We start from the raw sequence: 26,415 nt of genomic DNA, 5'->3' as shown, positions 1-26,415 counted from the left end.
TTTGTTATTTCTCCACATGCTTCATAAGCTATTGTTGGCATTATCCTTGCAGTAAGAATCTTGATGTCACCACTAGTTGTATAAAATCTCACCACATAAGGCAACCAAACACATATTGGATTTGAGAAACCAGGTCTGGCATATTAGACTGATTACTTGTAAATCATCAAATCAAAAGATCATAGTGAAAGAGCCAGATTGAGCTTTGGATTTTATGCTAGTAGTAATGAACACTGATGTACGGATTGTTGATGCTTGCTCTCACCCTTCTGAGTCCAGGAAGTATTTACTGCATTTCTTGTCTTTTAATTGAACTTTTCTGTTCTTCTCCATTGTCTCCATCCTCATAATCTGGAATATTTTGATGTAAAGTTCTTCACTTTTTTCTTTATGTTATTGTTAATGTGTTTAGCATCAATCTATATTTAAAGTTTCATCTATAAATTAATTCTTTTTATATTAGTTGATAGTGATTCTGAGCAACTTTAGTGAGGGTAATTACTACTTATCTATTTAAACCTTGACAGAGTAAATGAATGGAAATTGCTGATTTTTTTTTTTTTTTTTTTTGAGACAGGGTCTTGCTTTATTGTGAAACTGGCCTTGAAGTCACTATGCAGCCCAGGGTGGCCTCAAACTCATGGCAATCCTCCTGCCTCAGTCTCCCTAGTGCTGAGATTGCAGGCATGCACCACCACATCTGGCTATTTTAAAACTATTTGAATATATAAAAAGTATAACAAGAGTATCTGATAAAAGTTGCTGTTCTAATTCTCTTTTGAACTTTTCTTTACTCTGCACAAGTAAATCAAGTGGTCCTGGAGAATGCTATTAATACAATCAGTAATGTCTGCATTTCCCACTAGAATATCGTCAGCAGTAAGGCAGGATCATAGTTTTCTTTTTGTTCACTAAGTATTTCTTAAATGATATCATCCTGACTAGTATTTTCAATATCTTAATAGCAAAAGGTATTGACTAAAAGACAACTGGTTGACATTTGAACCACAAAAAGATTAAAAGAAAAGACAATTCATTATGAGTATTCACTCAGGCATATCATATGCCAAAGACAGGATGAAACTGGTCAGTTTAGTCACACAACTCATCTCTTTAAAGGAAAGGAAAAAAATAAGTTAACTAACATCATATCAGAAAACTGGATCTATTTTAAGTTTCTTAGTGGACAGAGTATGGCGGATAGGATCACCTGGAGAGATAAAACTTACAGAGCCCAAGGAATACTCATGCCAACTAAATAAAGACTTGAGTGAGGTGCAGGGTATAATTGTAACATATAGGCAAGTTGACAAACTGGAAAACAGTCACTATCACCAATAGCTGAAATTTCCAAATCAATGTATGGAAAGAGATAAATGAACAAATTTAAACTTCACAAAACTAAACATAACTGCTTTCTACTCTTGTGCTCTTTATCAGCACAAAAATTCTTGGTGTGGTCAGGTTCAATCTGTTGTTTAATGCTTCATACTGAGTCCTTGTAACAAGCCTGATGGTTGTGTACTATGGTATAAATATGTCCCTCGAGTTCAAGTGTGGGAACTTAATCCCTATCCCAACATTATTGAAAGGTAAGGCCTAATGCGAAGTGTTGACACCTTGAGGACTTCATCCTCATGCGCGAATTAATGCTGTTATAAAAAAGTTTTTGGAAATTGGTTTTCTTTCTCTCGCCCTTGTACCTTCTGCTATGGGAGGAATCATTAAGAAGCCCCTCACAAAACCCTGGTGCTTTAATCTTGACTTTCCAACTTCTAGAACAGTAAAGAAATATTTTGCTTATAAATTATCAATTCTGGGCTATCTGATTATAAAAGTGAAATATATTAATGCATTATGCTTGCAACCTAACCAGTGATCTTTAAAATTATGTAAATTTCTAAAAATCATACAGGTTCTCCAATAGACTTTTGAAGATATTTCATTTTGTTTGATACTGTTTCATGGCCTGTATAACCTGTAAAAATAAATGAATAATACTCGTATCAAATCCTTTTAGATTTATTTCACTTATGAGTATGGTCTCTAGTTGTGACCATTTACCTATAAAAGCCTCTAGTTTATCTTTCTTTATAGCTGAGTAATATTCCATTATCTACTGTCTTCTATTTTTTTGCTGAAAGAAACTGTCAATGAGTCCTTGATTGATCAATACTGCAAGTCTCTATCTGTTTTCATGAGAAACCATTTTGAAGATATCGATATGTAATGTAACAAACATTGTTAATTTCCTACCACTTTGTTTGTAACTCTGTATTGTCTGTACTGTTCTTTTGCTATTTTGTAAAAGGTTGTCTGTCTGTTAATGTTTTCCCTCTTTTATTTTTAAAATTAAAAAAGATTATACACCATGAAAAAAAAATCCTTTTAGAAGAAATGATACAAGAATTTCCTAATTATGCTATTTGGGGCATGCATAGATACAATTTGTGAAGTAAACACCTCAGAAACTGTCTAGGTCTGCTATCCATTAAGGAAAAGAAATCTGGACATAGTGTGCTTTAGTGAGATCAAACTCAATACAGGAGGAACATTAAGTCCCTACTTCAGAAGGAGACCAAGGACTGTTTGTGTTTCTTATAGATGTCTGCAACATAAACCTTGCTATGCTCAATACTGACACAAGTAGATTGCTTAAGTTTTGATCTCTAAGAATAAGTTGAAATTTTCCTAGAGTTTTAAAGTTTTACATTAGGTATAATCATGTATCCTCAGGATATGTTCAGTTGAAATTCGGAAGTTTGAGCTAGTTTCTGGCATTTCTTCTTGTTCTAGAGTTCCCAGACTTGAATGTGTGTTGGATCACACCCTGAACCTCCCCCTCAGATTCACATTTAATTGGTCTAGTGTGTGTTATGGGCTTTGAAATTTTTAAAAGATCTTCACATAAGTCTAATGTACATACAAATTAAAAACCACTGCTGCAGTTCAAAGGCTTTTGTTAGCTTGTGACATTTTTCCACCTGGAATATATAGCTAGATAATCAGCTAAAAAATAAAGAAATTCAGGTAGTCCTTGAATATGGGAGGCTAGCATTGTATCTGATTACTCCTAAGATCTTATTTCTATGTGTTATGTATGTACTGTCTTTGGGAATAAGCAATATTTAATGTCCTATGTTTATTTCCTAGCACTTAGAGTGATATACAGATAGGTCAAGTTCTGCTTAGAAATTTAGATTATTTGAATGGCACCAGTGATTCTGTACATTCCTGGTCATTGCAGTTACACTGACTAAATCTTTCAGAGTCATCTTTGAATGTTTCTCTCCCTTTCAAACACTGCAAAATCTTTTGAATTCTTCACAATCTTTCCCAGTATGGTGCCTTTCACTTTTACTCTTGTAAGTCACCTTGTTTTAACTATTACAGTTTTATGGTTGGCATATTGTAAGCTTCCAAGTCAGTGTCTGAGATTCTAATTTCTCCCTTCTTTGGTCTATGCTATTTTCTAGATTATTCCTTTCATTCCATACTTTGTGAATCACCCCATAGGCTCCTATTTGTTGCAGAACGTAGTTCAGACTTTCAAAGGTTTGAGCAAGGTATATTTGTCATATCCAACCGTGCTTGTTTCATATCACTTCCCTGTAAGTCCTTGCTATTTTGGGCAGTTTGTGTACTATCTGCAGCTTTGTCTCCTCTTTTCCCTATGCTTTGACCAGGCTGTCTAATTAGAATGATTTTCTTATGTTCTAATTCATTTTTCAAGACCCAAATAAATGTCATTGTTTCTGAGAACCTTACTCTTCTTTATTGCTAAAACTGAGTAAGATTTCCTCCTTCATAATATGCCTACATTTCCGAGTCTCCCATTATTGTAGCCATTATCATATACCTGTTGGAAGAGAGGTATTTGAGTACCTGCGTTATCCCGCTTTGTTTCAGGCTTCTGGAAACAAGAACTATATATCATAAGCATCTCTTTGCCCTTCATGGTACCTAGCTCAAGGCCTCCCACAAACACAATCAGTGCATCATAAATACTTGTTAACTTGAGTGAGTGATACCAAAAATAAATGGTTGTAAATAAATAGGCCATTTTAAGCATCTTCCCACTGCAGCCTAGTGTCTTGAATATTTTATCTGCATGAATTTTTCTTGGGGTCTTTCCAGCTAGCTCTTAGGGAAGTGTGAAGGTAATAACTGTGATATTTTTACCCAGGTGATTTTGCAAGACAGAAGCAAAAAAAAAAAAAACAGCAAATGCACTTCTCAGACTAAAATGAAAATCTCTTCTAGATACCTTGCAATTTTATTGTAAGATGTAAATGCCAGCTTTTCAAACCGGAAAGAGATTCTGCACACTCAACAAAACTATATTATGAAAACGTTTGTTTGATAATTCAGTATTGAATACTTGCACTGGTAATTTTAGAGCAAAACTGTTCACAGACTATGATTTTTGTTACTTCTGTTTTGCTTTCTCATTTTTAATGATTCCTGGAAGGACAGCAACCCGTCTCCCTCTTGCTCTGCCCTTATTTGACCTCCACACTTGTTACATGGATTTAATCGATTGGCAACGAGGTTTTCCTTCTCCGAAAATGTTGTCCTAGAAGAATTTATTGTTTGAAACCGGATTTTAAGTTTTTGTTTAGAAAACAGGGGGATGATTTACATTGCTAAAAGTGCTTTTTCACCAAAGGAAAGCACTTTTAGAGATTATTTGAAAAAAAAATATCAAAGCTACCTGGGGGTTTTTCAATTTGGTCTCTCAGTGAAGAGAAATTGGGACAGCATCTGCGGAGGGCTCTGTATTTACACATAGCCAAACTGCCCAACCACTCTGGAACAGAAGATGTGGCTCCTATGACAGGTTAAGAATACCCATGTATCCTCACAGCTCTTCTCATAGTGGTGAGATCTACTGTCCCCTGCTAGAACTCAGACATGGCTGGTGAATTGTCTGATCAAATGAATTTGAAGATTTAAGACTATATCACTTCTAGGCAATATCTTAAAAGGCCTTACCATTTGGATACAGTAGTGTTCTAAGTTGATATCATATAGTACAGAAGCCATATCTAGATATGCCCAGTCCACCTCACCAATCTACAGAACCCTGAACAAATGAAAGGTGGTTTTAAGCCACCAAGCTGGGGAGCTTCTTGCTGCCCAGCAGTGAAGTATGGATGCAGGTGGTTTGAGAGTTTCTGTAAAGGAGCATGGATATTTCAAGACTAGCTAACTGAACAAGACATAAAGTGCATTTATAAATAAATTATCCTGGTTTGTACGTAAGTTGCTATCTTTTCCTTGCTATTAAGAAGAATCCACATCTCCAATACCTTTTTCTAAGAAGTTTCAAAGCCAAAGATATTCCCTTGTAAAATGTAAAAAAGCTATCTTATCAACTGTGGACTGAATCTCTATACTATACCAGACAATGCTCTTCTAATTAGAATGTAGCAGGAGCCTCAGTACAGAGAGAGGTATTTTAAAGAGATTGGAAGATGATATATACAGAAAAATGTCTGATACTAAATATACAGTGCTTTAGAGGAAATTAAAGCAGTTAATATAGACTAAGGAATAAGAATGACACAGTAGAAGAATACCACTCCCTATGCTTGAAAGGACAGGTACTGTGTGTGATGTCAGAGAACTGACAAATTCGTGGGACAAGAAAGCCAACGTGGCTGGTACATAGTATGGGATAAGGACAGAGAGACGGGAGACGTGGATTAGTGGAGTGCACCATGTGGAAGCAATATGGATTTTACTCTAAGAGTGACAGGAAGTCTCATTAGTGGAGGAGTCTCACGATTAGATTTCTATTTTTAAATGATTACTTTGAAAAAGCATTACTCTGTAAAGAAAGAGTAAAGGGAATCAATGGGAAAATTAGGGAGGCCAATGGAAGAGCTTTTGTAGAAGGTCTGACGAAGAGTCTTATAGAAATCATTTAAAGAAGTGTATTTTTTTAACTACTGAAAAAATTAATATCTAAAAGATATTGTGGAAGTGAAAAGAATGTAGTTGTAGGAGTTATGTGATATCCGTGGACTTTATGCTGTGCTAGACAAGCTTCTCTGTGTATCTGAGCCTCAGTTTCTTCCTTTGTAAAATGAGACCTACTGAATAGTAATGCTTAAATATATAATACATTTTATGAGCCAAGTTGATGGTGTGGACTATCATAGTCTCAAAAACATCAGCTGTTCTTACTAATTAATTCTCATAAATTATTATCAATTTTCTTAGTTTTAGAATAAAGATACCAAAAAAAGACAGCTACCAATTACTTGCAGAACAGAGGTAGAGCATATATTTTCTGTTAATGATGGACTGCAGTTTGATACTTGAGAAGTCCTACTTCAATAAATGTTAGTAGCAAAAAATATAGAATATGTGAAGTTTTATAGTTGCTGTTTTTTTCCTGTTAACATAGTACCTAATAGCACCTTATATTTTCCAGTGTGTAGAACATATTTTTCTCAAATAGACTTAACTCCGTTGTTGTGCCTTTGACTATTTTTATTCTAATTTCCATTTTACAGTCTTGAAAATCAAGGCTCAAAAAGTTAAATGCATTTACAAAATAACACGTAGAGGATAGAATAATATTCAATTCCTGCTCTGAATATGGCAAATAATTTCAGACCTTCTGACAAAATTCCATTTACAGCTAATATATGGCTTGCTAATCACTGCCAGAATCAAGGAGGTGAAGATTTTGAGGACATGGATATGTTAGAGAAAAGTAAAAAGATTATGAAGAAAAGTGTTATTCTCTGGCATTAAATGAATAATAGATTGGAAAAGTCTGCTCATTAAACTATACTAATACACATGTCACTGGAAATACCAGACCAGAGAACTTTCAGAGAGGAGCAGTTAGCCTAGAAGTGATAATATTGCCAAGTGTTGACCAGTTGCTACAGAGAAACCATGTAACTTCTCTACAAGTGCTGGTTATATGAAATTCTTACCTGAGTTATAATTTAAGTTACTTTTGAATGAATACTCAATATTCTTTTCAAATTATAAATGGTAGTACTTCTCTGTCTCCCACCCTCTCTCTCTCCCTTGAAACTATATACTAAGACAGAGAACTATATAGTTTTTCCAAAATCCCTCTTGTATTAGAAGTTGGAATGGCATTTTTTTATTTCTTTACAAAATGACATGAGTTTGCAGAAGTAATAATTTCTGGAACTTTTGTTTTCATAAATCCAAACTCAATAAAAGACTATGTATGTTAGAGAGGCTGAATCATATCCTTCCTCAAGTACATATATTCAAGCCCCAACCTCCAATATGATTGCATTTGCAGACAAAGGTTTTCGCAAACAAGTTCATAAGGGTGGGACCCTTTACCCACTTCCTTCAAGTGAACCTTACCTCCTAATATCCTACTCAGCTAATAACTAATCAAAAGTTTAACCCATTGATGAAGTTAGTGCCCTCAGATCCAATCACCTCTTCTAGAGTCTTTTGTCAAGAAGACAATTAAGATTAACCTAAGTGGCCCAGTGGTATTTTGTTACGGTACCCAGAGCTAACTAAGGCAGCATGTAGGTAGTACTCAACTTCTGGCCCTGTTACTGATACTAATGTAGAACAGAAATCTTCATCTTTTAAAATTATGATAGTCTCTCTGATTGTCAGAACATTTTGAGCCCTACACACCACAGTTATTGTTTAGTTTTGGTTTATTGGAAAATAACATATTGTAATGATAATTGAGACATTCAGGAGCACTTTGAGTTGAACATGAATTTTATTATCACAATTGTAGCACACATTTGAAAAACAATAATGCACTTATGTGCCATATCTATCACTTATTCCATTTTCACAGATAATGAGTGACGTCCCCAAGGATTTCTAGACCTTGTAGAAGAGGTCTATACATTTGCCTTCTGCTGTGCCACCAATCTACAGTCTGTCAACCACCATAATTATGTCCATATTGAAATGGCACCCAACCAACTATACCCGCTGCCTGCACTGACTATTCGAACCACATACTTTCATTTCCTTTGGTAAAGATCACCTCTGACCCACATTTAGCAATCACTCACTTCCTGTTTGCCTAAGATTTTAGAAGCTTCCTGTGGTCCTAAGATTTTAGAAGCCTAGTTCAAAGGCACTTGAAGAAAGATCTAGTTCAGCTTCTTATCCCTATCACAGCCCAGAATTACAAAGAGTATTGAGAGTTAGAACTTGTTCTTTGACCCAGATGTTCTCTGAGCTACATTATTTTGATGCTAATTTTATGCATTATGATAGAAATTCCATCAGTATTTTAAGTATTTCTTTCAATCACACATTTTTAGTAGGTTAAGCTCCCACAAGATCCCTTGTAACTTGGCAATGTGTCTGTATAGTGGTCGCTGTTTATGAATCACTAGCTTGAATTTGTAAGAGACAAAGTGTTAATAATTCATTCAAGACCCTGTCCTTGATTCTCTTTCTGACCTCCTCTCTCTAACCACTGCACACCTGAGAAGGGTCTGCTGGGCTCATTCTTGCAAAGGTTAAAGGTGTCTACGTGTGCAGATAAATAAAAGTTGCCTTATCTAGATAGAAAGTACATTTTTATTTAATAGGTGATCCAACATAAACACATGCTAATCCCTCTCAAAATGCAATCACTTCATTGTGTTATAAAGTCAGGATTTTGTTATTATGATTCAGTAAGTGTGGGGCATATAGAGGACAATGTCATGGAAAGAGCTTGGTATCAGGACCATGGAGACTTTTAGAATGGAAATACTGCAGAATTCCATATATTACGTGTTGTACAATATTCTGATCTTAACATGTGGAGGACCATCTGGACCACTCTTCTTGAAAGAAGAGCAATGATCTCCATTTTGGCTAAACTTGGCCCTATTTCCATGTACTGAAATGTACAGAGATGGCTAGGACTTTTCACTATCCTTTCAATTGGCTTTAAGCAATGCAAATTGTCTGGCCAAGGTACTGATGTGTAGTCTTTGAAGGAAGGCCACAGGGCAAAAAAAAAAAAAAAAAAAAAGGATGAGCCTGGTGGGATGGAGAGCCATGCTCTACTCTGTTGACTGGAATGGAGTCTCCAGATAAGAAGATACCACGACATCCCATGGCATAAAAGATTACACATCAGAGCTAAAGCATGGATCCCAAACCGTGGATACTACCACAGTTGTTTTATGCAGATGACTCTTTCTGCAGGTCCTTCTCTCTGTGTGTTGCAGAGGTGATTTCAGGCCTCCTACCCAGCCCAGCTCACAGCACTCATCTACTTCCTGCCATTTTCTTAGTCCCTCTTTCTCAAGGCACTCCCTTCTTCACGAATTAATAAAACCCGCTTCCACCCTGGGTCAAGGCCTTTGTTCTAGTTAGCCATTATACTAGCTGGACTTAGAACCCCTTGGTGCTCCACAACTACAAAAATGCCTTAGTGTCTTTATTCTCACCATGGGTGCGCTGGAAGTGGTAGATTGGAGTTAACTCATTAGAATTCCAGTAACTTTTCCATGGGATTAAAATATAAACTTCCTGGAGTGCAACAAGGACTGAGGAAGGTTCTCAATATTGCAATAAATCAACACTCAGACACACTTGCACACACAATGCTATTCACCTTATATTTTGGGAGTATCTTAAATCTTGTGAAGAAGATTCAGCTTATAAAGTCATAGACAAGATAATTCTTGAGAGGGACAGATCATGATGTAAATAGATCAACAGGTAAAAATTCTTACAAAAAGGATGAGAGGGTGTGTAAGAAACTGAAACAATTTTTAAAAATTGTGCATAATGAGAACTCATGTAATAATCTGATTACCAACAGGTGATAGATGGATTGCTTTTAATTCTTTTAACATTGTAACAGTAAAAGGAGTGTTGACTATGTAACTCTTCTGTGTATGTGGAACAGATATTCATATACTATTTGCTGATGGATACTGAAGCTTATTTAAAAGTAATATGTAATTGTTCCTGTCATGCTGACAATGCTGAATACTAAATTTGCTAGTCATATGCTTTAGAAATATATTTAAACACATCAGTTTAACTTGATTTTTTTACCAATTCCATATAAGAAAGCTAAACTCTATCATCGTTCAGTGTTTTTTAATAAAGAAATTAGTATGACTTAAGCATCCTCTCACACCCCTGCCCTGGGGTTCCAATCTTCTGTTGTACTTGGGAATGTTGTGTGGTCTTCCCACGTAGTCTTCTACAATCCTTCCCAGGTACTCTTAGACCAGCTGCGAGCCACCATTCACCCTGCTGCTAGTCAGTGCCCATTGGTCCAAGACTCGTATCTTTTACTAAAATATTTACCTCTGTGAAAAAAGGAATCCTTTGGTGGAAAAGTTCACACTGCAATGACCTGAATAGGTAATTGACCGCGCTAAAGTGACAGATCTCGTTAGTGATCAAGCCCATGAGAACTTAAGATCAGTTGCTAGCTTGCAAGTTCAGTGACTTCAAGTATTCATCTTCCCCTTCTTCTTGCAAACTCTTCCTGACTTTCCACCCTCTCCTCCCAGCCTTGTCAGAATGTAGCTGTCTCCAGCTGATAGCTCCTTTGGACATCCTTGAAATATGTCCTCAGAATTAGCTGGCAGATTATCCAAGGGTAATAAGTGGAAGGAAAACACAAGTGACTCCTGTTGAGTTATAAACACTGTCACTAGCTGTGCTATTGAATAACTCTTTAGCATTACCTCCCATACCTTCTATCCAAACGCTTTTTACTAAACACATGCTGTGTCTTGACACAAAATACATGATTTCTACATAAATGATTGAATAAAGAGAGCAAAGAATATGGTGACACTTCTAAAAGTGCTTACTAAATAAAATCACTTTAAAGGTTCAAACTCCAGTCTCTCAAACTTTAATGGAAATGAAATATTTTTCTCTTTCTGCTAATCCTGACTTTCATTTACAGTAAGTACTGAAAAAATGGGACAGCACATCAGTTAATTCATTGGAACTGGCATGTTAAAGAAAAGATTTAATGGAAAATTTCTATATCAGGTACTCCACAAACCAATTTGCAATTACTGACTTTGAAGCTTTATATCGAGTATCTGATTTATAGTATGTTGAAGGATTCTTTCAGAACTTCCCAAGTACCTACTATAGAAATTCTGTAGAACTATTAGCCACATATAGCGTATGGTCTTTTTTCTTGATATATGTAGTTGGTTTGATTTCAAAGATTGGCAATTAGTATTCTTGGATATCTTCAATATTTCCTAATGCTTTCTATGAAGAAAAAGTAAAGAAATTTGTCATTATAATGTGTTTATTGTAGGGCAATTCAGATAATACAGATTGCAGAGGGAGAAATTGCTAACTCCCAACATGTACAAATTATCCTTCAGTAAAGTTGTAAATACAACTTCTATGTAGTATATAGAGACAGAGACATAGAGATAGACAGAAAGGGAGAGACACAGAGAGACACAGAGAGAGAAAAATGGGAGAGAGATACACACACACACACACATACACATGCTGTATCTACACCCAAATGTAAATCATAGAGGACAGGGAGAAGTAGGTGAGTAGAGACACACATTCAAATTTGGAGAGATGTAATTTTGTGAAAGTGGAATTACATCCTCAGTATTATATTTGAAGGCAGTGATGAATGGAGTTTTTCTCTGCTGGCTTTTGTTGGCATGTACACAACCTGCAGGGCACTAATTTCAGACTTTTACCTCAAAAAATTGCGTTAAAAATTAAAATGTTGAGTTTGCTCCTTTTAAAACTACATTTCTCTGCCTCCAGGTTTATCTACAAATTACCTGCATGAAACATTAGACATTTATATTAGATTCAAATTAGAATGTTCCTTTATTTATTAATGAACAACCTTCAAGAGGTAGGCAATTAATTCAGCGCTAAAGGACTTTATCTAAGAACTTTGACTGTATTTTATGTCTCTGTGTATATCAAATGACTAGCGCAGTGATGATCATAACAATATGGTCTTGATTTTTTTGTTTCTGTTTAAGTTCTCAATGGAACAAATTTGGAGTTCAGATACCATTACTGTACAAGGATGTTTTAAGCATCTGCAACAATTCCCCATCATAAAATCCACTCAACACCTATGATAGGCAGGAAAAACATTTGTTAGAAATTATGTAAACTGATTGTGGCAGAAGAGCTATGCTGCAGTTATGGTGATTTGTCCTCTGTATTTTTGGTATATGCCCTATGTCTATCTTCAGCTGCACATTTCCAGGCATTTTTAAGAAATAGGGATTTGCAGATTTATAGCTACTTTCTGCCCCATCTACTTTCAGTAACAGTTGGTTTCCTAAAGGAATTGGCAACTATCATATCACAGTAGTGTTTTGTTTTATTTTCTATTGTGTTAGAAATAATTTACTTTGAAACAGAAAATAAAAATCTCTGTGTCTAGAGTGACTCTTAACAAATCTTTAAATATTATTACTCCTATAAAAGAACAAGATGGGATTTGAATAATTTAAAATGTCACATTTTTGAGATATCTATTCTATGTCTTGGCTAAATAGCTGACCAGACACCTCCCTGGAACTTAACAACTTGTGTGTCTACATTCCTAGGTAAATAATAAATTGTTTTCCTCCTTGAATAAAAGTTGCCATGACAACTGGGCTAGCTTGAGCTATAGAAGTCAAATACTGAGTGCTAGTCTGGCTTTTCAGTATTTTTGAAGATGTGATACTGGTTTTTACAGCTGAGATTTAGGTTAAAAAAAATTCAGTTAAGTGTATTTTGACATAGCCTTATCAACTTTATACATTGTAATTTAAAAAAATCTTGTATATTTTTGCAGATAGTTCATTAGGTTATGATAACTTCAAGATTATTTCTTAACTAATTACAATGATTTAGAGATTAAAGGAAAAACATGTCATTTTATATTGATTTTAATAATTATACTATATTCCAGAATTTTCTATCTGATGAATTAGTAATTCTGTGAAAATTGGGCCACATCATAGAATCTGTTATATAATTTCCCTAAAGATACAAATCTTTGTCCCAAATATTACTGAACTCTTGTAATAGCACTGACAATAGTGATAAAAATTGTAATTTTTATTAGAACTCATTATTTTAAAGCCACATCCTTTCATAATTCTAATTTTAAAAATTCTATCACTCATTATCACTTGTTATTCTGACCTAATGATTTCTGGAAAATTACACAAGCTTCCGTTTCTATAAAATTACCTAGATAAATGGATACCAAAAATGAATGAGAGATGTTTGTTAGCCCAACCTATAAATCTAAGTTGCCTTATTCAGTATTGCTTAAAGTTTGGTTTCAAGGTAAGCCTGTTTTCAATCAGCATTCTTTGGTTCACAATAACCTAAGTAATGTAACAATAAAAGGCACTGAACATAGGTGAAGACATAAAGACACAGATGAACTTGGTCAGGCAGGTGGCTTTTTTAAAAAAGTGCTTGTAGTTTTGACCTCATACATGTGTTTGCACATAGGTAGGTGTTCCTCATGATGGTAAAAGGATGGCAGTATTTGCAAGGTCTCATCTTGTCTGGTCCACAGCCCAAATGTACCGGGCAGTTAATACAGGACAGAGTTGAGAGATACTAGCAGAAAATAATAGAACCCAGTGGCAGTGAGCTGGACAGGAAAGTCACCATGACATACTTGGAATGTCAAGTGGTGACAGCTGGACTAGTTAATCTCTGAGGTCCAAGGACCATGGCTCCTAGACTGGAAAATGCCAGAGGATGCTGCAGTGGCGAGCCACATAGGAAAATCCCCAGCAAGCACGCAGTGTCCAGTGGTGGCTAGATAGACAATAGCAGTGCTCTGCTCTGCACCAAAAGGAGTGGGCTTTAACTACAGAGCCATAACATCATTAGCTTGCTTTGTTCTGTTGTCTGATTCCTAGTCCAAGAAATAGCAGACTTCACATATGAGCAGAAAGACGTTTTCTACAAATAACACTAGTTTGCCTAGTTTCTAGCATCCTTCAGATAATATTTATCTAAAATGTCCAGTCCCTATTTGAGTGCAGTGTCCTTTTAACTCAGCAAGAATCTTGAGAACAGAAAAGGAGAATCTCAGGGACGTCGTGCTAAATGTCCTGGCTTTCCACAGCAGTGGTATACAAGCACTCACACTTCAGCAGTCAGACTCGGGGAAAGTATCTCTCCACCACAATCCCTGAATGTCTCCCTGCTGGTCCTTAGGTTATGAACTCGTACGTGCCCCCCAGTCACTGTGTTTGGGAGCATGGCATAGGCAAAGTGCTTGTGCCCAGTGTCATGGATGTGCCCACCTCTGAAGTTCAGTTCCAGTGTTGAGACATCAGACATCACAGAGGACTCCATGCACCTTAGGATATATACCCGCTGTGTGTTTTGTCCACATGGACCCAAATGGTCAGTGGCCTGTGATCTTGAAGGCAGACTGGGAACCCGGAAAGAAATGGGTCTTCCTCAGGCTACATGGCATTTTATTCCTGCATCTATTTTCACATCCCCTTCTCCTTCTTTCTTTAAAAATCCTTTCCTTTCTTGTGTGCATGTGCATAGTTTGTACATGGTAAATGAAACTGAATTATAACTTTACCTACGATCTTTGTTTAAGAAATAAGAAGTCCATTTACCATTAACATTGAATCACTGTTCTCAACATTCACACTTCAAGTTCTATTGTTTATTTTAGTCCTGAGGTAAAATCTCTTTAGCATACAGCTGAGAATATTCTTTTCCTTCCATAATCAAATATACATATCTTTACTTTCTTCCACATTATTTATATGAAATATATATATATATATATATATATATAATTTTTGCAAGAAAGTAAATGGAATTCTAGTTTTGACAGAATGTCAAGAACACTTGTGTTTTATTTAACTAGCATTTAGATAAATGCTTTACAAAAAATTCACATCCCAAACTTTTTTACTCAGTTTATAAGCCTTCTATTCACAGAACCATTTCCCACATTTAAGCACTTGAATATCTGAAAATACATTCTATTTAGAGATTCTTTAAGTTGATAAGCCCAATTGCATTTTATTGTCAAAATAATTTTGCAGTCAGAATTAGTCAAGAATTATGTGATTTGTCTAGGTGTTCCTCAACAAAATCACCTTTTCAAACATTTCATTCTCCTTCTAAGGGGAAAATATGTTATATAAAGGCTGTGTGAAAGGTACCATAGTGATACCAATAATGAGAATTTAAATAAAAGTAGAATATTTATGTGTGTATGTGCATATGTATTTGCAGTACTGGGAATTAAATCTAGCATATTTGCCCTGAGCTACATCTTCATCCCTTTCTGAATTTTTCATTTTTCATCTGGAGACAAGGTCTTGTTAAGTCATTAAGTTGCCCAGGCTGGAATTGAACTTGTGATGTTCCTGCTTCAGCTTCCAAATACTGGGATTACAAGCATGCGGCTTCATTCTGAGTTTCACAGAAGTACAAATTAATAAGCCAAACTAAATGAACATGTTTATCTGAATTTCCAGGGCCAGTAACTGAAAGTAGTTCCTGATTAATTTTTAAAGAAGAGAAATTTCTCACTCAATAGTACTTGCATCTCAAATTTTCGGTAAACATTTCTAAGACATTTTTTACTTTGCGCAGAAATTACATCACTAACATTGCTGTAGTTGAAAACATCAGTGTACACATAATATACATTTGCTTCTAAGTACTTAGTAGTTTCTTTGAAGGAGGATTAGTGAGTTTCTGTGGGGTGTTTTTGTTTTGTTTTGTTTCTTCTTTAATGGGGACTGAACCCTGGGCCTTTATACTATGAAGTAATCCCAGCACTTTGCATTTACTCTTTTTAATTTTCAACAAGTTTTATTTATTTGTTCATTCATTCATTCATTCATTCATTCATTCAAAGTATTGAAAATTGAATCCAAAGCCTTTACACTGAACTACATTTTCAGCCCTTTGTTGTTAATTTTTATTTTGAGACAGTTGTTCCTCAACAAAATCACCTTTTAGAACATTTCATTCTCCCTACTAAGGGGATTGCTAATTGCTAATTTCCCCAGGCTGTGCTCCAACTTGCAATTCTTCTGCCTCAGCCTACCAGAGTGCTGGGTTTACAGGTGTGTGTCACCAGGCCCAGCTGAGAATTACTAACTTTATAAATGTTATTTTCATCTAATCTTTATTCTTAGAGGTGATTTAAGCCACTTGGTTATTTTGAAGACCACCAACACTTCTAATTTCAGGGAGATTTTTAAAAAAAAAATAATTTTAGGGAAACTGTCTCAGTTCCTGATATATAACATTCTCTCATTGCAGGAGGATACAGATCACAATTATTACATATCTCGGATATATGGGCCATCTGATTCTGCCAGCCGGGATTTGTGGGTGAATATTGACCAAATGGAAAAGGACAAAGTGAAGATTCATGGAATATTGTCCAATACTCATCGGCAAGCTGCAGTAAGTGCTTTGTATTTAGGGGTTCTTTTTTTTCTTTTCACTATGAAAACTTTGTTCCATTAATTGGCATGTATCCTTGTCTTGTAGTCCATTTTGAAGTATATTCAGTTCTGCAATTATAAAGTACATTAATAACTGCATATAAGTTATTAAAACTTAGAGAATTATACTGATGAATCATATTAATAGAACCACTTTCCTTATTATGTCTGATGAGTTATATATTTGATTCAAATTGAGATTCTTCTTGGATTATTCTCAGTTGTATAACCCTTGGAACAGCTTGCAAATTATTTTCTTTGTTATCTGTCAGTTGATGTGGATTTATTGCTCTTGGGCTTGGAATAGATTTCATCAAAAATGTCTGTGATTCATGTAACATATGTAAACCAAATTCTGGTCTTACTTAAAAAAATTAATGTGAGGGGAATGAGTATGATCCACAAGCCACCAAATTGATATTGTAAGCTTAGGTTCATTATTTACTGGCTGTGTTTTCTTGAGTAAAGTATCATTTTCTCTTCAGTATTCAGTGTTTTCTTGAGTAAAGTTTAGCAGTTCTGAGAGATATGAGATATCTGAGATATGGTTTCAGCATCTGTGATATGGAGGTGAGGAGGAATAGTCATACTAACCACATTTACCTGGTCTAGTCATTGATATCTTTCCTTCGTGCCAGGCTGAGTACATAATGAACTGGCTCTTTCAATCTTCACAATAAACCTCTGGTTCAAACATTACCAACATCTAGATACTGTGGATGAGAGAATCCAGTCTTGGAAGAGTCAGAAAACCTGCCCACAAGTTTGGATAGACAGCAGTGAAATTGGAATGTTAACCTAGACAATCAAGCTTTGCTCAAAATGTGTGTATTCAACTTACCACAACTTGATCTCAGAATGTGCATGGCTTTATTTTATGGTAAATGCAGATTTAAAATTTACTAACTTTTCCTGGTTTGGATAACAGTGATGACGCTCTTGTCCATGAAGCCGTATCATTTTCTCTTCAGTATAACTTAAAGGGTAAACAAAACAAATTTAACCTCTCAAGAGCTGCTGTCATTACTGATGCAAAGATCAAGCTAATAGAGTCAGTGGTTGAAGTTAGTTAGAGAAGCACTGATTTGATAAAAGTTATATATAAAAAATTGCCAGTGCCTTCATTGTTCACATATGTAGAAGTCTGTTTATTAATTACAGTTCACCATGCTGAGACATTGAATTTTGCGTGTAGAGCACATATTTTTCTGACTCTGAGAAGCAAACAAAGTAGCTCTTTCTTCTTATTGAACTCCATGATCCCATTTCTTTTCCATATCCTGGCAATTCTAGCCAAGATGAGATTGAGAAAAAATGAGTCACTATAGGATTTATAGCTAATCTTCAAAAGCAGAGAAAATGAGAAAAGTTAGAGGAGGACAATGTATATCTGGAATTTATAGCATTTGACAATCGTCCCATGATATCACAGTCCCTAATAGTATAAAATATACTTTGGCAGTTTGAGTGCTGCTCTCTCCACGTGGGGATTCCGTGAAGTGGCCCCAGTCCTGGTGTCAACCATTATGCGCGATGTTGATTGGCTGAAGTATTCGGTGATTTCTTACCCCACGGTGGTTTGACTGCCCACTGTGGGTTTCCTGGGCTCTCCTGTATATGTGCTGAACACACCTGTTTTTCTCTTAGGAATAAGGTTGATTGTCTTGTGGCCTCAGCTCTGTGATGGTCTTATGGAAAATGAAGGTGCTGTAGAGGAACTATTTTTTCTTACTGTTAGTGTGACAGTGACACTGTTGTAAATTGGAGAACCTGAGGTCCTACTATAACTTACCTGATGCTCCATGCACTGAGTTTGAAATGTGGACACTTGTCAGAAGCCTTCATTTAGCTAGTTTGCCATTGTTTTGGTTTGGTTTTGTGCTTTTCCTTGAGAATTTGAGATAGTATTTTAGAGTTAGAAATTGATACTCCATCTACTTTGTTACTACCATCAACAGAATCACCACACACATATACACTCATACATGCATGCACACGCCACTGATTGCACACCCAGGTATATACACACACACGTACACACACAGGCACAAAACTCACTTTATAACAATAGGCATGGTAATGTTACCTAGTATCTATTATTTTTCAGCCACTTGAACTTCTTCATTTAAATAAACTTTGTATCTTGAAATTAACAAATTTACATACTAGAGTATGTTTTAGATTCCCTTAAAATATTTTTTTTTAAAGTATCATTTTGGCCAGGCATGCTAGTGTGTGCCTGTAATCCCAGCACTTGGGAGGTTGAGGCAGGAGGATTACTGTGAGTTTGAGGCCAGCCTGGGCTACAGAGTGAGCTCAAGGCCAGCCTGGCCTAAATAGCAAAATCTGGTCTAAATCAATTAATCAATCAGTTAATTAATCAATCAATGTATAATTTGATCTGAGCTTTCCAAACTGTGCAGAGTAACCCATGTTTGGCTATTTCCTGCATTGGCCTCTGTATCCTTTCAATCCTGCTCGTTCTCTGACCTATTTCCTTTTTTCCCTTCTCAAGATGTCAGGTTGTGAGAGATTATGGAATCATAATATTAAAGTAGTGTCATGGTAAAGAGGCTCAGTAACATCACATATGTATTCTATCCTCAACATACACACGAACACACACACAAACCCACACACACACATACCACATGTACCAAACCATAGCTGCTCTTCTTTTTTATATTCTGAGAAGTTTAAGCACAAGGGGAAATGGCAAATGGAAAACATGGTTCCACTTTATTGGTTAGCTTTGTTCATGTCCTAATAGACAAAATTCTTCATGCAGAGCTCTATGGTAATTTGGCTAAAACAGGATTTAAATTTAAGCCCTAAGGGAGAGAAGGTGAGCCTCTCAACTCCTCTTTATCACCAAATGATGGGATTTGCATTCTCAAGGGCACGCATTCTGTCAACAAATTAGAAGAATAAAAGCAAAGAAAGGTCTGGCCCTCAGGGCAGGACAATTAGTAATCTAGTTCTGTGTAAAAAAGAGGTTAAAGTGAGAAAGTAAGAGGGTTGGTTTTCCCAGAAAACACAACCTCCCACTCCCTTCTGCTTCCTCAGAATGGGTAAGAGGAGGAGACAGGAGAAGTTCTTTCTGAAAACATGATTTTTTACAGCTGATCTTAGCCAAAAGGATGAGAAGTGACGGGAACCTAATGTTTTAAAGAAAAAGTTTACCTCTATCACAACTACTTATAAACTTGGTCAGAATAGTATTTTAGAATCTTAGATTAATATTCCAGAAAGAGGGGGAAGGTGGAAATCAAGTAAGAATTTTCTTCTTTCTTCCACAATAACATATTGCCTTTTCAAAGTAGTGTGAAACTTACAAATCATTTAATTCAGATTTCTGACTGCCAAAGCACATTGATTGCTCCTTCTGTCCTCTCTTTTAAATTACAAATGATAATTCTTAGTATTTATATTATTATGCCCATCCATCCTGTATTTTGATTTTGTGTGCCTTTAAATCACTCCATTCCTCTTTTTCTTTAAATAACATTTCCCATATCATTATGGTCGAAAAAGCTGGTAAAACCTAGTTTTGTAGTTGACATATTAAAGCAAAACACATGAGTTCCTAAACAAAGGAAAGTGAAAACTTTGGATGAATCCCTACCATATAGCAAGCAATCAGATAGGCACTTTATATGAAAATTATTATAGTCATTTGATTATTTTTTTTCTTGGTACGGGGAATCAAACTCAGGACCTTACACTTGCCAGGTAGGTGCTTGTACTGCTGATCTATATCCCCGGCCCTATTTGAGTATTTTTATCCTTTACTGAAAATCACTTAGTCCTCAGGTTGCAAACTGGAAGCTTGTGATTATTCTACATACCTAAAATCAGCCCAGACATTTCTTTTCCTCTACGTGGACATTTCATATTCACATTTCTATACTTCTTGTTTTCTATACTTCTTTATCCATATTAGTTAACTTATTGCTGGGCACAAATTTTGTTTAAACACCCAAACAGAGTTATTAAGTCTTCTGAAACCAGAGGTGACATTCTGATTCATGACTTCCAGAGAAATATCTCTGCTTTGAGCTAGGCAGAGATTAGAAATTAGAAGACCTTGCCTCTACCATTCATTTCCTTGGGTTCTGTCCCCTTGGCAGTTCAATTTTGGAATTTGGAAGAAACTTGTAAAAATGTCTATCTTAGGCCCCCCTCTGCCTCCTTGCTGGCTTGAGAATAAAAATAAAATAGTTTTGAAATTATGTGAAAAGACATTGGAAATCTTAAAAGAATAATGAGGAATGAAAACATTAGGTACTGCAAATGCGTACCAAAAAAATGGGGGGGGGCACTCAAGGGGTGAAGGGAGGGGGAAGGCAGGGGAAAAGTATGAGGGGGAAGGCAGGGGAAAAGTATGTAAAAGTACATGTGTACATGTACTGATTTCCCACAAGGAATGTAAACATATGCTACAAAAATGTACTCATAGACTAAACTGAAAAAAGAGTAATGGGATTTCACAACTGTCTTACTTGAAAACCCTGATTCATACCACAGAAAATAATAATCTACGTCAAAGAAAAACCAGAGATGGACAATCGCTAAAGTGGTACATGCAGATTTTATTCAGCATTGTTCCAATCCAGGGGAAGGAGAACTTGATATAGAACTGGGCTCAATCTGAATGGGCAAGTTGACATTTTTAGTCAAGGGGCCAGTGTATAGACAAAAACTGAAAGCAAAGATCAGGAGTAAAGGAAATTCTGGCTGAACCAAGATCAAGTTGCTCAGACATTTCCTGGAATATGGTGAAGGACAAGGAACTTTATCATATATTAAAGGGTTGAGAGATTGAGGCTGAGGACTTCTTGCTAAATTGACATCACAGGTAGGTTTTTGATGCTGTTATTGGTGGTGGTGGTGATATTTTTTTTCTACAACTAGATTTTACATTAAGATACATGGATGGATTTAACAAAAAATTTAGAAGCCTAAATAAAGATTGGCTAATTGAATCAGATATCAAAGATGAGGATTCTTGTTAAAATAGTCACTGGACACTGTCCTAATGATACAGGGGAAAGAAAGTCCAAACCTTTTAGATGTCTGGTACAAGTTCATGTTCTGTAAAATTGAAAAATGAATTTTAGGAATAACGGAGGTTAAGAGCAAAATATATTTATTGGGAGAAAGAAAGCTTCTGTCTGAGAGAGAGGCAGAAGTGGACCCTTGTGGGTTGCCAAGGAACCTACCTTTTCTAGGGAATTTTATAGGGCAAATCCACAACATGAAATAGGGCAAGGTGGGAAACATGGGAAATTGCAAGGTGGGCGTGAGGTGGGACAAAACTATGGTCAGCCAATAAGATTGAGTATAATTGCTCAAGTAAAATTGATTAAATTGGGATTAAATGGGGAAGTGAGTCACATAGAAAATGGATGTGAATACAGAACAAGGCTTTTCCTGATGGAGGTTGGGTTAGTGACTCTTCCTGGCTTTTTCAAGGTGATGATACCTATTTAGAATATCAGTTCCTCATGTCCATCCCTAGGGAGGTAAGCGGGTGCATTTGTTTCATCTTTTGTCTTGAGGTCTGGTCCAGTGGAGGTGCTGAGCTCTACCATAGTTGCACAGTAGGTATCTTGGCTTCCATATTGGCTCCTTGGAGGGCCTGGCCCAATCTGACTGCCCATAATATTTCTATCTAACTTAGCTGCCTACAACACTAGGAAGGTCTCCCAAAAGGGGATGGAGACCTCTCTTTACCCCACAGAATGGTTTTGGGGACTGTCATCATGTAAATGCATTTCAGGACACATCAACGTGAGGTTCAGGCAGATTTATCAGGCAGAGGTAGAGGCAAAGCTTGAGTAGCTGTAGGGGCCCACTTGGATGAAGTAGCTCAGATTGGCTTGCTCACAAAAGAACAGTGTCAGCCTTTATGGATTTGCAGTTGATCATTGTTTCTGTTCTGATTTCTTAACACCAAAGGGATCCTTATGGTTTGAGGGACAATTTAGTTTCCCTTAGACAATCCCTCTGGTTGTAAGAAAGCCAGCCTCTATTCCCTGGAGTAATTGCTTCTCTTTGATGCTCTGCTCACAGGGTGATCTGTGAGGCTCTGCTCTTCCTGGAACCCCAGGTGATTACAGATTTAGGACAAAGGCTGGAGGCTTTTAGGCATCACATTTGAGGGTCTGCAAGTGGTCACTGCAAAAGCTGGCAGTTAGATGTCCCTTTTAATTTGGAAAATTAGTTTAGCTATTCTTATCTTCGTGTCTTTAGTCTTCAAATAGGATGAGAGAGAATAGATAAATTCAGGAATATTCTTTCAGTGATTAGCATGTCTGTATGCAGAAATGAGCAGAGATCTCACCCAGAAAATAAGGTATTCAATTCAGGGAAATTGTTTGAAATCCAGTGTCTGATGCCAAGCTTTATCCTGGTTTAGTTACCCATTAGGCATCTGCAGTCCAGCGGCTAGGTCCCCAATTGCTTCAGGCCAGAAAACCCACAAGTCACTCTTCTAATGAGTAGCAGGTTGAGGGCTCAAGAGTTTGTCCTTTGTCCCCACAGTGGTCTCTGATTGTGTCAGAATCACTTAGGACTTTTGCTAAAATTGAGTAGTGCAAAGATAGATACAACAGTCTAACTGTTGAGATTTAATGGAGAAGACAATGTAGTATCTGGTCAAGGAGGCATTGACATACAGAGAGAGAGAGAGAGGCAGAGAAACAGAGACAGAGATGAGATAGACACAGCATCAGAGAGACTTATAGGGTACATGGATGGATGGATATACATAATTGATATTGATCACATAAATACATATCTATACTATATATCTCTAAATATACATTTTCCTCAATCTCAATTGTATTCTTTACTAGACATAAACATAACTTAGTCTAAAATATGTTTTCCTTTTCTGTATGTCGGAAGATTGATTCTTTAACTAGGAAACAGCAGCAGGGCAAAATGGAAAGAAGTGCTGCTCTTTGCCTCTCTCTCTCTCTCTTTTATAATGCAGGTGATGTTTTTGATGAAACTGGTATGACTTTTGATGTGGTGATTGTTTCAGATTTTTAAATTGGTTGTGATTGTGGTTTCAGAATCATCCTTGATGGAGTTCTCTATCTAGGCATAGACAGAAGTCTTCATTGTAAGGATTAAGTTTTCTGGACGGGTTGTCTCCCCTTGTTCAGGAAAATTTTTCTTGCTTCCCTTGGAATTTCCCCTGGTCTTACATTTGCATAATGCTTTTGTTGTGAGAGGTAGACTTGACTGCCTGATATCTAGTTCATAGTGTTTTCATTTTGTTCAATTTCAGTTTTTCTGTGCATCAAAAAGTCTGTTGCTATGTGCTTATTTTTCTAAATGATAAAATTGAAAGACAATTTAAGTTTTAAGTCTACCAGGCTATTATTTATTTATTTATTTTCTTTCTTTTTTTTTTTTTTTTCCGATACCAGGAATTGAACTCACAACCTTGCACTTGCCAGGCAGGCACTGTGCCGCTGAGCTAAATCCCCAGCCCCTTACTAGGCTATTATTTACACCAAAGCAATTTTGTCTGAGTTCCATTGTTACGGTTTAGAAGTAAAATGTTTCCTGAATGTCTCACAAGCAGAAGGGGGGCCTGGTTAGAAGGGCAGGTCCCTGGGGCCATGACTTGGGAAACTGTATTCTGGTCCCTAGTGCTCCCTTCTCTCTCCCCTACCTGGCTGCCATGGGGTGAACTGTTTTCCTCCATCATGCACTTCCACAGTGCTATTTCTGCCTAGAGCCAGTGGACCATAAATTGAGTGATGAGTTAAAATAAACCTCTCCTGCTTTAACTTCCAGGTGTTAAGTGTTTTCTCCCAGTGATGGAAAAACTGCCTAATGCATCTGTTCACAGCATTGAACATAGATTGATTTTATTTATTTTTAGTTTTGACTGGTTGAATAAGCTTACTGCATTCTCTTTGATTTGCTTCATGCTTGGCAAGACAGTTTTCATCAACCTAGTCTTTCTTGCTTTTGTTTATTAGGTGTTTTAGTTGAATAATAGACTGGGATGACTTTTAGCTGCATGTGTCTCTATAGCTTAATTTTGATTTAATTATTTCCCTTTTTAGATGTATAAAGAAATTATATTAATCAGTTTTCCATTATTGTAACAAAATGCCTAAGATCATCAAATTATAAAGTGGAAAGGTTTATTTTGGTTCATAGTTTCAGAAGTTTGAGTCCATGATCAATGGGATCAGTGGCTTTTGGGTGGGTGGTGAGGCAGGATATCATGGTAGGAGCATGGAATCTCTAGAGGAATCTTTTGGGGGCCAGGAAGTGAAAGACAGAGTAAAAGGAAGAGGTTGGAGTCTCATTATCTTCTTTGAGTACATGACCCCACTGACCTACAAACACTGACCTAAGCCTCACCTTTTAAAGATTTCTGCTGTCTTCCAATAATGCAGAGCTAAGGACAAAGCTTTAAACACCTGGGCTTGGGGAGATATTCCACACCCAAACGACAGCAGACATTCACTTGACATGATGCAGTGTTTAATTTAAGATTATTTATATTTTTGTTCTAATTGAATTCTAATCCCCCAGGCCACTCTGACAGTTACAAAATGTTAATGGAATTCTCTTCAGGTGGTTCAGAAGCTCAGTTTATTCCTGAACCCAGATGTACATTTCAAAAGTGAATACCAGTTAAATTGTTTGTTTGAAAATAATAGGAACTCAAAAATGGGGTTTGGTATCATAAGGCCCAAGTTCAAGTTTATTATATCTGGAAGATCTTGAGAAAAGCCCTAAATTTCCTGCTACTTTCTTCTTCTTTTGAGTGGTTATTATATTAATTCTGTCTACCACATAGGATAGATAGATAGATATTGTGGCACTTTATAACACATCCTACCATTAATTCATTTTCCTGTTATGGTTATACTTAAGTTACTTACCAATTTTGAGATAAATTTTCATTGTGCCAAGTATTACTTGCTGGCCTTTTATGGGAGAAATGGGGAGTAGGGAGCTAACTTTGTTCCCTCCTCCAAATTACCATGATTAGAATAACTGAGTCTTATTTTTCTGTGTGCCAGGGAAATATAGTAGTCCACTTTCACATGTTGAACTTAGTAAATTTTTTCTACTAACACAATTAGATAAATAGAACCATGTCACTAATCATTTAGGATACCTTCACTACTTTTCTGAATCTAGGAAACATATTTTAGACATGGAAGCTACTATAGTCTTTTTGACAGATGCCTAGTGAAATCTGTAGCAATTAACTTTTATGCATCTAACAAAGCACAGCTTCCCAAAAGAAGACTCTCTCTTCCTTTTGAAATGAAATCCTACTTTAGTTGATCATATTTCATTGCAATTTCATTTTATTTCTCCACCAGGGGTCTTTAGATGAGGATGGGCAGTGTTCTTTATATAAAATTAGAGATTCTTAGGAGGTGATTTAATACATTCTCTATTTCCTGTGATGGCTACAAACTAATTCTAGATAGATAAATATATATTCACCTTTTAGAACTCATGAGTCAGTTAAATACTCAGGTATCTGTAAAAGCCTATTGAAGTTCTTACATTATCCTTCCATAATCATAGAGGCTGTTAAAAAAGGAGGCCCCTCAACCATGTCTCAGTGTGATAAAAAGTCTATTATTTCCTGCATTGCCTTTGAGACTTTCTTCCCCAGTGTATTTTTGATCATCTTTTTTGAGATTTCTCCATGAGACTATGAATGCTTGCAATTGGTTTAATTTGAGATAACATGAGTGTTAGACACATTCTCACCATGAAGTTATTAAATGATAAAAATTTTACATGGCTCTTGCAAGGAAAATGATTTGCAACATAGAAAGTTAGCAAGGGGCTGGGGATTTAGCTCAGTGGCAAAAGTGCCTGCCTGGCAAGCGCAAGGTCATGAGTTCGGTTCCTGGTACCGGAGAAAAACCAAAAAAAA

General features: G+C 36.3%; 1 protein-coding gene across 1 annotated transcript in view; it reads left to right on the top strand.

Annotated features, from left to right (window-relative positions):
* Nucleotides 1-26,415, top strand: part of Plxdc2 (plexin domain containing 2) — a 425,675-nt gene that overhangs the window by 187,419 nt on the left and 211,841 nt on the right. Inside the window, exon 3 of the mRNA XM_005386938.2 lies at nt 16,288-16,434. Within this exon, the coding sequence (XP_005386995.1) occupies nt 16,288-16,434 (147 nt within the window). The remainder of the gene's footprint in view (nt 1-16,287; nt 16,435-26,415) is intronic.

This window comes from Chinchilla lanigera, unplaced genomic scaffold (assembly GCF_000276665.1).
Source record: "Chinchilla lanigera isolate Chin_1 unplaced genomic scaffold, ChiLan1.0 scaffold00028, whole genome shotgun sequence".
Lineage (NCBI taxonomy): Eukaryota > Metazoa > Chordata > Mammalia > Rodentia > Chinchillidae > Chinchilla > Chinchilla lanigera.
This window is presented reverse-complemented; position numbering and strand designations above follow the sequence as displayed.